The following is a 16,237-nucleotide window of genomic DNA, read 5'->3' on the forward strand; positions in this document are numbered from 1 at the left end:
CTGTATGTACTGAAATGCTACTACACTACTACATGTTTTTTTTTTACATATGGCAGTTCAATTAAACAAAATTAGTTTCGTGGCAGGAAGGCATGAGTTTAATTTAATATGTTGTAGTGTTTTATTTATATTATCAACTTTTCCTTTTCGAATGTGTAACTGAAATATATCGTAACTAACTTATGGCGGGAAATGTCAAAAGAATGCCATTTTATTTTTCTTAATTCACTATTCTTAGCACAAGTATCAATATAGGATTATTTTATATGAAGAAACTCGGTCCCTAACTACTACAGCAAAAATAAATTACTTCTTATTTATTTTGATTATGTCAAAACTATAATGGAACTTTTGATACAATTTAAACTAAGATAGTTTATTTATTTCATAGCCAAACTACAAAGTTTTATGAGATAGCAGTAGATTATAAAATATTTAAAAATATATGCTCCATTTGATATTATTCGAATGATTCAAATTTCGAACAAGGATTTTTATTTATATAATTCTTCTCACACAATGCTATATTAAATAACAAAAAAATATTACAACACAATTAAAAGCTTTTGCCCAGAAATATTGTATACACAACAATGTTCTAATCCATGGTCTGACAATTATTTCACAGATAAAAAAATATAATTTTATTGACATTAGATTATGAGTTATTTTCATATTACATTTAAAATTACACTGAAGTTTTGCTCGTGAATTAAATTAATATTATATGGAATTAAAAATTAACATATAAATATAGATTAGCTAATGTTATTTCTAAAGATATCATGTTGCCAGCTCGCGTGTCGTCCAATCATTGAATGTAAACATGTTTCACATAAATATTTAAATAAATATGTAACATATTATTGAAAAAAATCTAATTTGGCATAATATAATCTAATCTAATAATTATTTAATATATATTTATGTGAAACATTCGCCTTCTGTCTGTACTAATACACTTCACAACATATCATTTTGTTCAATTTTTTTTTCTATAAGCAAATAGCATAGACTCTATGACATAGAGTGTGTTAAATCGTTTATCGTTCAGCTATTAACGTAACATACATTTGGTTCACTTACAATGAATTGCAGTCTTTTTAACCCACACATGCCCATAACTGTTTCCGGATTCTATTTCAATGATTTTCAATTAGATCTATCATAGAATTTTGCTTATCAGTGAAACAATCCCAATAGTACATATGGGTAACTATGATATGGCTGCTATTTAACTCTCTAAGTGGTTTTAAGCTAGGTGATACATACTAGGAAAGCAAGTCTAGTTATAAATCACATATTTAACTATTTTGACTTAAAATCCACTAGCAGAGGTCATATTGTTGCCTCATACATAAGACAAAAATATTCTAAGATCACTTGATGTGTCAACTTTTCACAGTACCAGAACCTAAGTTCACATTGCCTCATCTGCAAATTGTCAATAATAGTGAACCAAATGTAGTCAGTTAAGTCATTATGGAATGGATTCAACATTTATCACAAGAAAGTGCATCATGGATAAATAGCTTCTATAATAGTTATAAAGCGATAATATTAAAGAGGTAAATATGAAAATGCACTCTAATCCGTGAAGTATAAGATTCACATTCGAGTATCAATTATGATTTATTTTCTAGACTCTAGAAAGATATTTGTAGATCTTGAAGCTGTATTGGAAATAATTATTAATAGTTTTGAATTTATTTTCGAATGTACAAATTACTGAAATTTTTAATTGATTTCGTTGCTTAGCCAATCGGAAATATACATACGACAAAACCCTATACAGTTAAGATAGTAGGAAAGCTTATTTGAACTATAGTATAACAGTTTAAACATCAAATGTCAAGGAATATCCAAATACCCCCAAAAAACCATAAATTATTTAAATCATACTGTACACAATCTCTTCAATGAAGTAATGACTTGCTATCTCTTTTCAACACACACACGAAAGAGATAGCATCTGTGTACAATATAATTAACAGCAATAACTCGACGAATAAAAATCGTTGACAAATTTGAATATGGAACGATCTGTTTTTAAATGTATTGTATAATAATTTATGCAATTTATATATATCACAAAATATTTCATATTTTAAGAGACTTGCTTTTTTATTTTCAAATAACATTTGATCTTATATATAAGCCTTCGAGTTTTGAAATTCTTTAAAAAGTTACTTTTATAATTGCATTTGAGTTTTGACAATAGAGTTGAGTTTTGAGGACAGATATTAATTATTCAGAATTTTAAAATTTTTGGAACCATTCGTAAATTTTATCACACAAAACAAAACAAAAGAACCATATCCAAAAAAAAATCAGAATTATTTAATAGAAGATTTTTTGAATTAAGAATTTTTTTTAATTGGACGTCATATAGCATGAACTTGGGGTTCTTTTTGTGTGACAAAATTTCCGAATATGGAATTAAACATATCAAAAAGAGTCGAAAGTAAGTACATCCGATGCGAGTATGGATCTGAAACGTATCGTAATAAGTTAGGAAGGTACCAGTTCCTCTGTCGGGGTCAGACGACGACTACGAGCGGCAGGTCTTGGATCATAATGAGGACGGAGGCGGCGCGCGAGACGCGACCAGCGCGCTGTCAAGACGCGGCCAGTCCACATACTCTGTGCCGTGCCTACAAAACAACAGCCTGTATATTCCCACTGCTGGGCTAAAGGCCTCTCCCTTTGAGGAGAAGGTTTGGAACATATTTTGGCGCGACAATGTATATTAATTCCTAGTAAATACACAACTACAAGCAATAACAACAGCCTGTAAATTTCTTACTACTAGGTTAAGGCCTTCTCTCCCTTTGAGGAAAAGGTTTGGAACATATTCCACCACGCTGTTCCAATGCGGGTTGAATACACATGTGGCATCATTTCTATGAAATTTGTCACATGCAGGTTTCCTCGCGATGTTTTCCTTCACCGCTGAGCACGAGATGAATTATAAAGATAGATTAAGCACATGAATCAGCGGTGCTCGCCTGGGTTTGAACCCGAATAATCGGTTAAGATGCACGCGTTCTAAGATATAGCATCGGAAAATTCAATAAAATAGCTCACTTTGCCTCTTTTTACATTTAACATTTATATATTACATTTTGGCTTTTTATATTTTTACTAAACATTAGCAGATCTTCGCTGGATTTCAAGCTTGTCGTTTTCTTGGAACACGTGACCCACACTGACTATTTTTTTTCATTTTAAAATTTAGCATTTGGGAGAAAAAAATAAATTAACGGCCTGTAAATTTCCCACTGCTGGGCTAATGGCCACCTCTCCCATTAAGGAGAGGGCTTGGAACATATTCCACCACGCTGTTCCAATGCGGGTTTGTGGAATGCACATGTCAATCATAATTTCAATGAAATTTGTCACATGCAGGTTTCCTCACGATGTTTTCCTTCACCTCTGAGCACGAGATGAATTATAAAGACAAATTAAGCACATGAATCAGCGGTGCTTGCCTGGGTTTGAACCCGAAATCATCGGTTAAGATGCACGCGTTCTAACCACTGGGCCATTTCGGCTCGTCTTTGGGAGAAACCCCTTATAATTTCTTACTGGTCTGATCAAGATTTCGAGTTCCTTATGTGAAGTCATCCTTAAAGAATATAATTCAGTTGTCTTATAGTTAAGCTAGACCGAATTAACAAATGTATATAAAGCAAAGTTTACTTGAATATGAACGAGAGCGTGGCCCCGACGGCGGCGCCCCAGAACATGAGGTAGAGTAGCAGCTCCGTATTCCCACGCGTGGGCAGCGCGGCGCTCGCGCAGAACATCGACACCGCCACAAGCAGCACCGACGGGAACTGCACCAAGGCAGAAATATTACCAATTACCTCAACTAGGTAATATATCTAGTGACACGGTAGTGTGTCATGCCAAGTTCAAGTAACGGAACTGGCGAGAAGCTTATATACGTATGTGTGTATATGTTTTGTGTTTGTGTGTATATGATTTTACATGTCATAAATGTGAACAAGTATAATATTACGTAAAATTGAAGAACATTTTCTTAATTTACAAATTTATTGTTAAACTATTATTCCGTCTGTTTTTTTTTTTAAATGTCAATATGATAATTATAGATAACAAAACTCACTGTTAGGTATTTCCAGTCTCTATGGCGACGCAGAGGGCAAAGGGCCGTGTTGCCCTCGCCTTCGACTATGACGTACTTGCCTAGGAACAAGTCCAACGAATCCTGTAAAATAAACAAAATCACCATTTACATTATTTGTTTTTTTTTTTTTAATCTTATTTATTTTGGGACTTTGGTCCAACAGAATTACGTCAGTCCCATTGTACTCTTTTCCTTTGATTTTGATATTATTTAATATTAATTGCTATTAAGTAAAACTCCAGGGAGCATTCTAGCAGATCCTTAGTCAGAATCTGCTAGAATGCTGAATGCTCTGAAAAAATCCAATATTGAATGAACATACATTTAAACTACATAAAAGTTACTTTCTCTCATTCTGAGTCTTGCCACATTCCAAAGTTTGGTAAAATTACATTACTTAAAGATCTTTGCAACAATGATTTTTTCAATTTTACCTGTAACTATTTTTTTACAAATGGATGAACTTCTAATTAGCAATAAAAACTACTCGCTAATTAATAATTCAAACGTTCTGTGGCGGTGTGCGGTGTTCAAAAACTAGTGATAATAGTCTTACTTCATAAATAAATGGTCTTAAACTTAATTAAAAATAAGATCAGATAAAAAAAAAACATTTGTCAAAATATTTTTTACATGAAGTGTAAAATTACTTAATACTACTTCTCAATTCAAAATAACCGAAAGAAAATCGAAATTTGAACATTTCATGACAGTCTTTCGCGACCTCTTGTATGGCAGGTAGCCTCACATGTCAGACTTAATTACCTTTCTATTTTACATTAACCGGAATGTTCTGGAAAAGTCAGTGTAACTACAGGCACAAGGGACATAACATCTTAGTTCCCAAGGTTGGTGGCACATTGATGATGTAAGGAATAGTTAATTTTTCTTACAGCTCCATTGTCTATGGGTGATGGTGACCACTTATCATCAGGTGGCCCATATGCTCGTCCGCCAACCTATACCATAAAAAAAAATTACCTGTTGCCTGTAAAGTCGGTATACGGGCGAAAGTTTTACGTGACAACGACTTTGAGTGGTAAAATAATTTTAATGTGAATATACATTCGTATAGTAGGAAGAAGGATGAAATAATAGTAACAATTTAAAACATTTATTTAATTAAATTCAAAAACAACGACTTTTTATGTCTGTCTCTCTCGCTCTTAGGCGGGCTAACCATGGCCGAGTGGAAGGGACGCGTGCCTCTCACTCGCTCTCACTGTGAGCGCATAACGTGAGCGGAGCGTAACGCAGTTTCTTGAAGTGTCACCCGGCAAACCAATTTATAAGACGTTGTCACGTCAAAAGCCAAAAACTTTTTATAAAACGTTATAAAGATATCTACAGTACCTGTCGGAAGCCGTCACTGAAGTTATTCTTGTAGTATCTGGTGAGGGAATTGATCCCGTCCTTGATCAGTCCGAGTCGGGTGCGCTTGCCCGTTCTGGTGAAATCCGTCTTCAGGGCTCCCGTGCCCGAATATTGAGTTGATATCATGTCTGCGTGGTCTGCCCATACCTGTTACAGATGAAAGACAAATGGGATTATTGTTTGGCGGTAAAATCCTTGATGTTGGGTATAGCACACCCCTAAACAATGTACCAGAATTTAAAGTCCGTCAAAAAATAACACCAAATTAACTTAATACCAATAATAGCCATTCCTTAGACTAGTAAGGTAAGTTATTATTGGCACCAATGCGCCACCGACTTGTGTAGGTACACTGGGTCACTCACCATTTAAGCCGGAACACAATAATAGTATAATAAACGAATTAGAATAGAGCTCAAACACTTAGTAAAAATGTTATTTCCTAAATAGAAACTTTAGTATGTTCAAATAACTGTTGGGAAAATTCAATACTTTTTTCTACTATGGATTGTTAAATATATCTATATATGGATAGCATTTGTCATTATATTAAATAACTTGATGACAAATACAAATCAAATCAATTTTATTCAAGTAAACTTCACAATAAAGCGTTTTTGAATCATCGATAATGTCTAATAATAAGTGATAAAAGGTAAATAACTCACAGAATTAAACAATAAATCCAAATGTGGGTGCTGATCGTCAGCTGTGATGACCGCCAACAGCCGCAGCACGGCGCCGAGCTGCCTCTTGGCGAGGAGACTCTGGACGACGTTGGTGCGGTCCAAGCAGTCCACGCAGTTGGTGCGGAAGACGCCGCTCTGACGAAGCAGAACCGTGCCGCCTCGGGACAGGAAGTAACCGAATTCAGTCTGAGAGAAAAACGACGAGAAATAATTTTTAATAGAATTGGTGATTGTTTGGGTTAGTGATAATGGGCATGTGTCAAGTGCTCTCGTGGTCAACGCTTAAATGTGACTTCGATCCCATCGCACACGAAGAAATTTGGCAACTCCTTTTTTTGTCGCACCGCCAACAAATGGAACTCTCTACCAGCACACGTGTTTCCCTCCTCTTATAACCTGGGTACCTCCAAACGAGACGCGCGAAGAAGCTACCTAAGTTTGCGGACTGGCTTGGCAAGGGCGACTAGTGCAACACATTCTTACTGACTGTACTGATCAACTTTGCGTTTTGACTCCACTTAGACTTACCATCAGGTCGAGTGGAGTCATTACATTTGCCACGGTCAGTGCCTTCCTGGAACGTATAACAAAAGGCACCATGTCTCTTATATGTGGCCAAACAGACCTTAAGTTTCGTCCAGATACTGCGCCTTAGTCGCTTAGGCGAGAGAACACGTAACGGTGTCGTGTATCTCAGTGTGCGTGTGCGTGTGTGTGTGCGTGTGCGTGTGCGTGCGCGCGTACTCACCGTATATCAGTGTGCGTGTGCGTGAGTGTGTGCGTGTGCGTGCGCGCGTACTCACCGTATATCAGTGTGCGTGTGTGTGTGTTTGCGTGTGCATGCGCGCGTACTCACCGTATATCAGTGTGCGTGTGTGTGTGTGTGTACCTGCTCGTGCGCGACGCGGTCCATGAGCACGGCGAGGCGGTCGTAGCGCATGCCGCGGCACTCTGCGTGGAAGTCGAAGGGCTCGTAGCGCACGGCGGGCAGCGCGGCCGCCGCCACCGCCGCGCGGTAGCCGCGCTCCAGCGCCTCCTCCTTGCCGTGCTGGTCGATCTGCGGACAACACGCACACATATTCTATACAACAACAACAACAACAAACGACAACGACAGCCTGTAAATTCCCACTGCTGGGCTAAAGGCCTCCTCTCCCTTTGAGGAGAAGGTTGCTGTTCCAATGCGGGTTGGTGGAATGCACATGTGGCAGAATTTCTATGAAATTTGTCACATGCAGGTTTAATCACGATGTTTTCCTTCACCGCTGAGCACGAGATGAATTATAAAGACAAATTAAGCACATGAAACAGTGCTTGCCTGGGTTTGAACCATCAACCATCGGTTAAGATGCACGCGTTCTAACCACTGGGCCATCTCGACTTATTATTTTAGACATAAAAATAATTTATTTATATATTTTAGACATAAAAACAATTTACCTATAAAGAAATCACGCATTTGGAACCAAATTGTTATGGATAACATTTAGCAAAATACCAGTATTATTTTTATTCTTTACAAGATCAAAGTCAAGATATTTGATAGAACTTTTGTAAGCACTAAGGAATCACAACGTAAAAGAATTTAAGAGGAAGTGGAAACTTAGTGGCTTAATTTTTGCACAAATTTAATACAAGGCTAATAAACAAATATGATCGATCATCACTTTTTTATATATGTCGAGGAACGAGCAACGCCATCGATACGACCAAGAACTATGCCTCGATCAATGATATTCCAATAAACAGATATGTTATACCCATACAACAGCAAAAAGCGTGCCGCGCCGGGGACCGTTTATTTTACATTTCCTTACAAGTAAAAAGGATTGCTTGATAAAAACAATAAGTAAAAGGGATAACTAGATGTTTTAATTACGCAAAACGTATTACTACATAATTATGATAATATTATAACGTATTACTGGCATAATTATGATGAAAACGACTAAAGGCAAACGTCCCAATTAGGACGTTTTCTAGTCTTCACTTTTTGCGCGTTAATGACATATCTGTTTACTAGAACATCATTGGCCTCGGTGCTACTACTTAATAAATTCTTGAATTTGACACTGGGATGGGATCGCTTATGCAAAACGACAAAACTGCATTCTTGGTAACTGTCATCCATTCGTTTATTATTATCGGTTTGTTCCGTGAAAATAAAAAATTGAGAAATACGTTAACGGTTTTCTTTGAAAATCAAGTAATGGAGGAAGAGCGATCTGAGCCCGAACGTGTGGAAGCGACATATAATAAAATTATATTAAATACTTCTCTAAGGTCGATATCAATGTGACGCAGAGAAGAGTACCCTGAATCCAAATAGTTATAAACAAAATAGTAATAGCTGTAAACTGTAGGAAACGGAATCTTACCAAATTAAGCAGAACTTGGTTTCCATATTTCTGGAGCTGATCTCTCAGATGCCTGGTGTAAGCGGCGACGTGATCCTCGGACGAGAGCGCCATCGCCGGCTTGTACTTAAGGTTTGGGTACTGGCTCCAGAACAGTGGAATGGAACCTCGGGTCTGGACGAACGACGACTTCTCCCCTCCACGCTCAACTATTTGCTCGGTTTCTACGAAATTTGCTACATTGCCCTGAGAGGAGACATGTTATTTATTTAATCAAAGTCATTAAAAGTAGTATCTTAAGATTTAATCTGAAAATAATTGTAACATAAAACTACCTTTATTATATTAACAGTTGACACTCTTGGTGCAAAAACCTTCATTAAAAGCATAACATGCGCTGGTTAATTTTTTACCCAGATCCGCATATTATTTAATATATTATGTCTCTTGTGCCTTTAATAATGTAGTTATAGATCTACAGTCCCCCTCTCTAAAGATTAATATTAAACTATTGTTTAATATTAAACCCTAAAAGTGATAAAACTAGACGTCGTCTAAAGATGTTACACTATATTGAACTAAGTTATCATACTATGTAAGTTTAATTTTATATGCAGTTGTCAGTTTAGTGCTTTAGTTTCAAAAGGCACTAAGAGTTTAGGACTTGATAAAGGAATGAATTTGATTACTGAGAAAGGTTTTCTTATTCTGACTGTACATCTATGGTTCACTAACCTGGGCATCGATTCCACGCATGAATAGCCTCGTACCAGCTCTCTCGACGCTGCGCCGCGAAACCAGCGACCACGACAGCTGATGACCGTTCACGGTCACGCGGTTTATTGCCACGACTAACTTACTCATTAAGGAATTCATATCATTTGAAGAGAACAATAATATATTTAGAAACTTGTTTAAAGTAGTAAATTTGATAACCCATATAGTAGTGTTATTATACTATATGGTTTGGGTACTGGCTCCAGAACAGTGGAATGGAACCTCGGGTCTGGACGAACGACGACGACGTATAACACGCAATTGACTTTGTGTGTTGCACACACAAAAAAAAACTGCTGAAGTGGCAGTGGGATGACACTATTTGTCGCAGAACCGATAGCCGTTGGGGAAAACGTGTTCTAGAGTGGAGACCGCGTCTCGGCAAGCGTAGTGTAGGACGTCCTCGGGCACGGTGGAGTGACGATATACGCAAGACGGCTGGCAGGAGCTGGATGCGAGTAATCGCAGAAAGACCACAGTGGCGTGCACTTGGAGAGGCCTATGTCCAGCAGTGGACAAACATGGGCTGCTGATGATGATGACACACAAAGTCAATATATGTGTGTCAATATATATTATGTATAGTAGTGTAATATATATATAGTTGCACTATACCTTCACATTTATAATCATATGGGACACAATCGCTTCCAATCCAAAAGGACTAAAGTCACAGTACTATTGACATTAATCAATTCCAAATTCAGTAATACCATAACGGAAAACGGTAACTCAAAAAAATGATGTTAAACTTAAACGGTGTATGATATTGGCAATGCAACTAGCGCCTCAAGTGTCGATATTTTGAAGCTAGCTAAGAATGGCAGACAGTTTTCGGTATACCACGGAAAAAAATATTTACTTAATATAAAAAAAAAGAAATTATGCGGTCTCTTGGTTAAAGTCTTGTTAATTGGAGCGTCTGCAGGTTACACAGAAGCAATTTATTCTGGACGTTTTGTAATTGAATTATTAGGGAGTGGCATGGTGATTTATGTGGGGAAAAAAGGTAATAACGATAACATAACACATGCGTAAGCACTGGTACTGCGAACATCAGAATTACTACTTTTATTAGCAATTTTCTGTGATCCATCTGATTATGTCTAAACTTTACCTAAACGTGTCGTTCTTAGACAACTTCTAAATTTCGCCGCCAGAGGCGTGGATTTAACATCATCATCATCATTTCAGTCGAAGGGCGTCCACTGCTGGGCATATACCTCCCCCAAAGATCGCCACAACGCCCGGTCTTGTGCAGCCTGCAACCAGCGGCTTCCCGCGACCTACACCTTGTGGAGGCCTACCCACGCTGCGTCTTCCAGTCCGTGGTCGCCACTGGAGAACTCGTCAGTTCGGTTGAACCGTTTTTATCTAATTGGATTGTTTATCCCGTATATGTAGTCATCGACAACTTCGAGTATAGATTCACCGATTTTTATGGGAGTGGGCACAATGAGTGTTAATACACATTTACTTAGATTAGAGAAAGAAAGAGAGTTACGAGCATACGCAATAATTACTTTTCAATTCCCACTTGAATTCAACGCAGGACCTCAAAAACTACGCCGTATTAGCAAATTCGAAGTATTCAAAAAGGATACAGCCTTGTATGATCGGTAGAGCAAATCTCGCGAACTGTTGGTGGGAGTAGTCTTTGAGGAGGTGACCGTTCCAGAGGAAGCGGGAGTCCGCACGGCTGGCTAGAGACATCTGGAAGTTGGACCCAGTTTTATGTATATTGTAAAAAATTCAAACAAGAATCTTCGACAATTTTGTCAGCCGCTGTACTGTAATAAACTTTATCATTATTATTATTTTATAAGTTAAATGAAAACAACAAAGTAATAAAAATCGTATTCTAGTAAATTCTATTCCATTTCTTTCTATTCTAGAAAGTGTTGCCATACATATTTTTTTTTGTTGTTTTAATTTAGAATGATTACTAAGTTGACCAAAATCTGTGGCAAGGTTAATTTATTATGATAAATTAATGGAGAATAAATGATTGGAGTAGTTCTCGCTGTAACATTGTGGCTGCAGGTTGAAAATTAAATAACATTACCTTGTGAAAATCTGGAGGAACCGAATGCAGCCTCTGCATTGTGTGCGTCAAGTCATATCCATACGAGAAGTATATTCCAGGCGTTTGTAACGCCAACTTGAGCATGCGTTCGTAAGTATTATTATCTTCTATCTAAAAAAGAAAATAAATTATTAATAAGGTTAATTCCAGGGTACAAATCTGTATTGTTGGAATAAACAAGCAACATCAGCGTCAAGTCTTTTTTTTTTTAAAAAGGCGGGAGATTCGTAGTTGACACATTGAGAATTGCAATGATAATTATTACGGTTTAATGTGATTATTGATGGTAATTTGTGTTATACACTAAATGTTTTTCTATTGTGGTAGATTGATTGTTATTTTAAATTAAAGATAATTGTTTTAGAGGTTAACCTACTTCCTACTTCTGGTTCTAAAAGTATGTTTTACTACTAGGATTTTGTGTAACCCGTCTGAGTGGGTGGTACCTACCTATAAGACCTGTTATACATTCCACCACCAAAGAGGAATACTTGGTGTGTTCCGGTTTTAACAGTGAGTCCTTGTAACAATAGGCACAAGGGATATAATGTCATAGATAGACCAACGTTGGTCGGAGCATTGGCGATGGATGATATTTATATTATTTACATCGCCAATGTCTTTGAGCGTTGGCGACCACTTACCAATAGTGGCCCAAAATCACCTATCGATAATGACCTTAGTACAGAGGTCATCCTAACCTGAACTTGGCTTGCACGCTACCGCGTGTCTAGATTTATTTATTCACAGAACATCAACTTATTTTTTAAATTGAATATTGGAAACTAAAATTTCCAGCACATTATATTTGCATAAATACTATTATGTTTTGGATATATGAATTAAACTTACCTGCTTGTTGGTCAAATGTGTGGTTGACCGCGAATAAGGTATAATGTCCGTGCCTGCCAGTTCGTATATATCTTGGCCATTTATTTTTCCTACCTGTAATTAAAGAAAACATTTGTAAACATAAGGGAGCTGTATTCATACTGTGTACAGTAAATAAATAAATTAATTAATTAATATGCGATAACGTCACATACATTCTCCGATCCCAATGTAAGTAACTAAAGAACTTTTATTATGGAAAATCATAAGTAAAGACGGAACCACAAACACCCAGATCCAAGACGACATAGAAAACTAATGATAATCTACATCGACTCGGCTGGGAATCGAACCCGAGACCTCGGAGTGGCGTACCTATGAAAACCAGTGTACACACCACGTGACGAGTTCGTCACGTGAATTTTGTACAGTGAATTTTATTAACAACTTATTTTTAGGGATTGGCTCAAATTCGTTTTAAACGAATTTTGACGGCTCAAACTGAACTTTGACATTCGGCCGAAATAAGGTACAAGAAAAAAGTAAAATAAATAACTGATTTTGATTAAATTAGATGAATATTGTATTTATTGTAACTTAAAATAAAACCAAGCCTTTATACAGTCATGGTCATTTATACTGCTAGATTTAGCTGCCTTGCCTCCAGATATATGACAACTTTCAACGTAATCAACATCCAAGTCTAGTCTAAATTTAAATATATATATTTATGTACGATAGTAGAATCGAAATAGATTCGAGCATAACGGGGAAAAGGTCATATTTAAAAATTACTGCCTGACGCGATACCATTCAGGTCAGGTCAGATGGATTTGCGAATAAATTGCGTATTAAAGAGGGTAAGATATTATTTTATTTTCGTTTTATTTTGTTAATCAATTTGAATGTATAATATCTGAAGAATATTGTATTACATTTTCAAAGTCAATTCGAGCATAATTGACGAAATTATGAGTATTTTTATACCTATCGTCGTCGTTGACACTGTTATCGGAATTTTGGAATAAAATTAAAGTGAAAATAAGTGGTTAAGTGCAATGGTAATGTTATATAAATAAATATATGTTAATCATCAACTCTTAGTAGTGCACGGTATAGCTGAATTATAAGCAAATCGCATTAATTACATAAATCTACGACCTCCATGGTCGAGTGGTGATTTAGATTACCATTAGTCTTCTAAGTTGTCTTGGGTCTGGATGTTTGTGGTACCGTCGTTACTTCTGATTACCATAACATAAGTGCTTTAGCTACTTACATTGGGATCAGAGTAATGTATGTGGTGTTGTCGCATATTTATTTATTTGTTTAACTTTATTCCTACTTCGTTTGGAATAGGCTATATTTATCATTATTTATATACGATATAATATGTTAATCACTCACCAATATACGATACTTAGCAACGACTAAATATAATCCTGATATGAGCTTTATGGAACCGAGGAAACCACATACTGGTTTATATGCATTCGGAGGTATTGGTATCTTCACTGCATTTATATCTGAAATGTATTTAAAAAGAAGAAAAGTAACAGCCTGTTAATTTCCTCTTCCATTAAGGAGAAGATTTGGAACATATTCCACAACGCTGTTCCAATGCGGGTAGGTGGAATGCACATGTGGCAGAATTTCGATGAAATTAGACACATGCAGGTTTCCTCTCGATGTTTTCCTTCACCGCCGAGCACGTGAATTATAAACACAAATTAAGCACATATATATAGTGGTGCTTGCTTGGGTTTGAACCCGCAATCATCGGTTAAGATGCACGCGTTCTACCCAGTGGGACATCTCAGCTCTTGAAATTTACTTGGTATTATATAATTATACAATAAACACAGACCGAGCAAAATCATAAGGTCAAAGAGTTTTTTTTTTTTAAATAATAGGCCAAAGTCACATTTTCCTCTGATGGTATACAATCTAAACAGAAATTTCATTGACAATGTAAGCGTTATTATCTAGAAAGGAAATTAAGCAGATATTAGATAAGGCATATTAAAATATATATAGTGATGATATCACTCATCTCATTAATACTTTTAACATGATCGATTTACACTAATATTGCAATATATATAAGACTAGCAGTGCTCGCAACTTCAATGAAAGTGTTATATTTAAAAAAATGATACATTAATAATATATTTGTTAAAGAGCACAATATAGCGACTTAATAAGCTAATCGCATTAAATATGTAAATATTAGATTTGTTTATATTTATTCCTAATTCCTTTGAAATAAGCTATAAGTATTTGTCTAGCATTAATACATATTTAAGTGGTTGTTTCTTTGCCATATAAGCTTGCACATATTCTCTATTTTAATGTTAATCATAAATATTTTAAAAATAGATAAAATGAGTATAAAGATATAAATAGCTGCGGATTAATAGGATTGAATGTGCTTAACTAAGAATCAGTCTATCAACTAGAGTTATTGAAATTCAATTTAAAATGGATGGATACGGATTTTTGTAACGAACATTAGCAATACTCCAAATTAATTCAGGAACTGTAAATATTCCCATTAGCCTCTCTTTTTAAACTTATTAATTGTATTATGTTTGGATGATGATAGACAAGGGTTCAGAATGGTTTGTGCAACTTTTTACACTAATAGACAGTTCGTAAAATGTTGCACTAATGATGCTTAAATTTTTAATGATCAAATCAAATCAAATCAAAATAAACCTTATTCAAGTGGGCTTTTACAAGCACTTTTGAATCATCATTATACATTTAAGTGAAGCTACCACTGGTTCGGAAAGTAGATTCTACTCAGAAGAACCGGCAAGAAACTTTGTAGTTACTCTTTTTTAACATTTTAAAAATACAAAGTCATGTTAATTTTTTTTTTCTAAATTTTATTAACATAAGAATTAACAACATTAAATGCTTAAATATATATATACAAAAGTCATGTTAATTAAATACAATAATTTAAATTAATATATCCTGCTTGGAAGTCAACAGGTATTAACTCCACGCTTTTTTATCATCTATATTTGTTATCGTTATTATAATTTTGGAAGTCAAACTGTGTGTAGTTAAGTGTAATGTATTGTTTAATTTAACAGACATATTAATAAAGTGAAGCAAGTAGTGCATAATAGCAAATGAAATGGTATATGTATTCTAATCTGAACTTCTTCAATTGGAATAGTTAATAATATGATAATAATTTATTCATTTAAAAATTTTTTGCAACATAAAATAATTATATCACCTTTAACAGCTGTCTCTCCAGTGATTCTATCGATCACCAAAATTTCTGTTGGATTAATTGTTGGTTCAAAGTAAAACTTATCAGATGTTGTGTACCTGAAATCAATGTATTAAATAAAATAATGTTTCGAAATAGTTTGGGGCTTATACCATATGTTATTAGAAGTTATCATTTTATTAAAATAAATATGATACAATTTTGACACTTATAAAATAATGTGTACGAATACAAAAATCGGTATTAATCTTTTTTTTTTAATAATAGTATTTAAATTAAAAAAAAATTATGAAGACAAGTATATATTAAATACACAATATTACGATTCATGAAAATTGACTGACAAGCATGTCCAAGTCTAATCACTATCAAGCGAGTCTTGTGATTTAAAAAATATACTAATGCAATTAGCTTCCAGCAACTCAAAAATTAAAAAGAATATACTTACAACTTGATGTCGTCATGAATTAACAATTGATCTGCCATTTTATATAAATTCCCGATGTATGCTCTTAGTTTACCTATATCATAGCATTTGCACTGTAAACCCGAGGAACTTGAATAAAATTACTAGCATTACAGGTAGTTAACGATTAAAAGTATGGAAATTACAACATGAAATGATTATGTCCAGAATGACAATTTGATAATTGACAATATGTTAACTGTCATTTTGACAATGGAAACGATATGCGAATTTTTAAAGGGATTTAATTAATT

General features: G+C 35.3%; 1 protein-coding gene across 1 annotated transcript; it reads right to left on the bottom strand.

The window, feature by feature from the left end:
- Positions 1 to 489: 489 nt before the first annotated feature.
- On the bottom strand, positions 490 to 16,197 carry LOC124540021 (phosphatidylinositol-3-phosphatase SAC1). The gene is made up of 14 exons (XM_047117419.1): positions 15,966 to 16,197; positions 15,521 to 15,615; positions 13,675 to 13,793; positions 12,289 to 12,381; positions 11,416 to 11,547; positions 10,955 to 11,063; positions 9,309 to 9,424; positions 8,595 to 8,819; positions 7,106 to 7,273; positions 6,196 to 6,402; positions 5,507 to 5,674; positions 4,133 to 4,234; positions 3,703 to 3,839; positions 490 to 2,654 (listed from the first exon to the last, which is right to left on the bottom strand). Exons 1-14 carry the CDS (start codon positions 16,001 to 16,003, stop codon positions 2,573 to 2,575), a joined length of 1,791 nt encoding a protein of 596 aa, XP_046973375.1. The 5' UTR covers positions 16,004 to 16,197; the 3' UTR covers positions 490 to 2,572.
- Between the last annotated feature and the right edge of the window lie 40 nt (positions 16,198 to 16,237).

The sequence above is a fragment of the Vanessa cardui genome, chromosome 24 (assembly GCF_905220365.1).
Source record: "Vanessa cardui chromosome 24, ilVanCard2.1, whole genome shotgun sequence".
NCBI classification, from domain to species: Eukaryota; Metazoa; Arthropoda; class Insecta; order Lepidoptera; family Nymphalidae; genus Vanessa; species Vanessa cardui.

What these genes read in the sequence shown, in the direction of transcription:
- LOC124540021 (XM_047117419.1), bottom strand. Translation starts at nt 16,003, where the DNA reads ATGGCAGATCAATTGTTAATTCATGACGACATCAAGTT. An exon ending in TTCCTCCAGATTTTCACAAG is followed by an intron (nt 11,064 to 11,415) that starts GTAATGTTATTT and finishes TCCAACTTCCAG; the next exon opens with ATGTCTCTAGCCAGCCGTGC. An exon ending in TGCGTGGAATCGATGCCCAG is followed by an intron (nt 8,820 to 9,308) that starts GTTAGTGAACCA and finishes GTCTCCTCTCAG; the next exon opens with GGCAATGTAGCAAATTTCGT.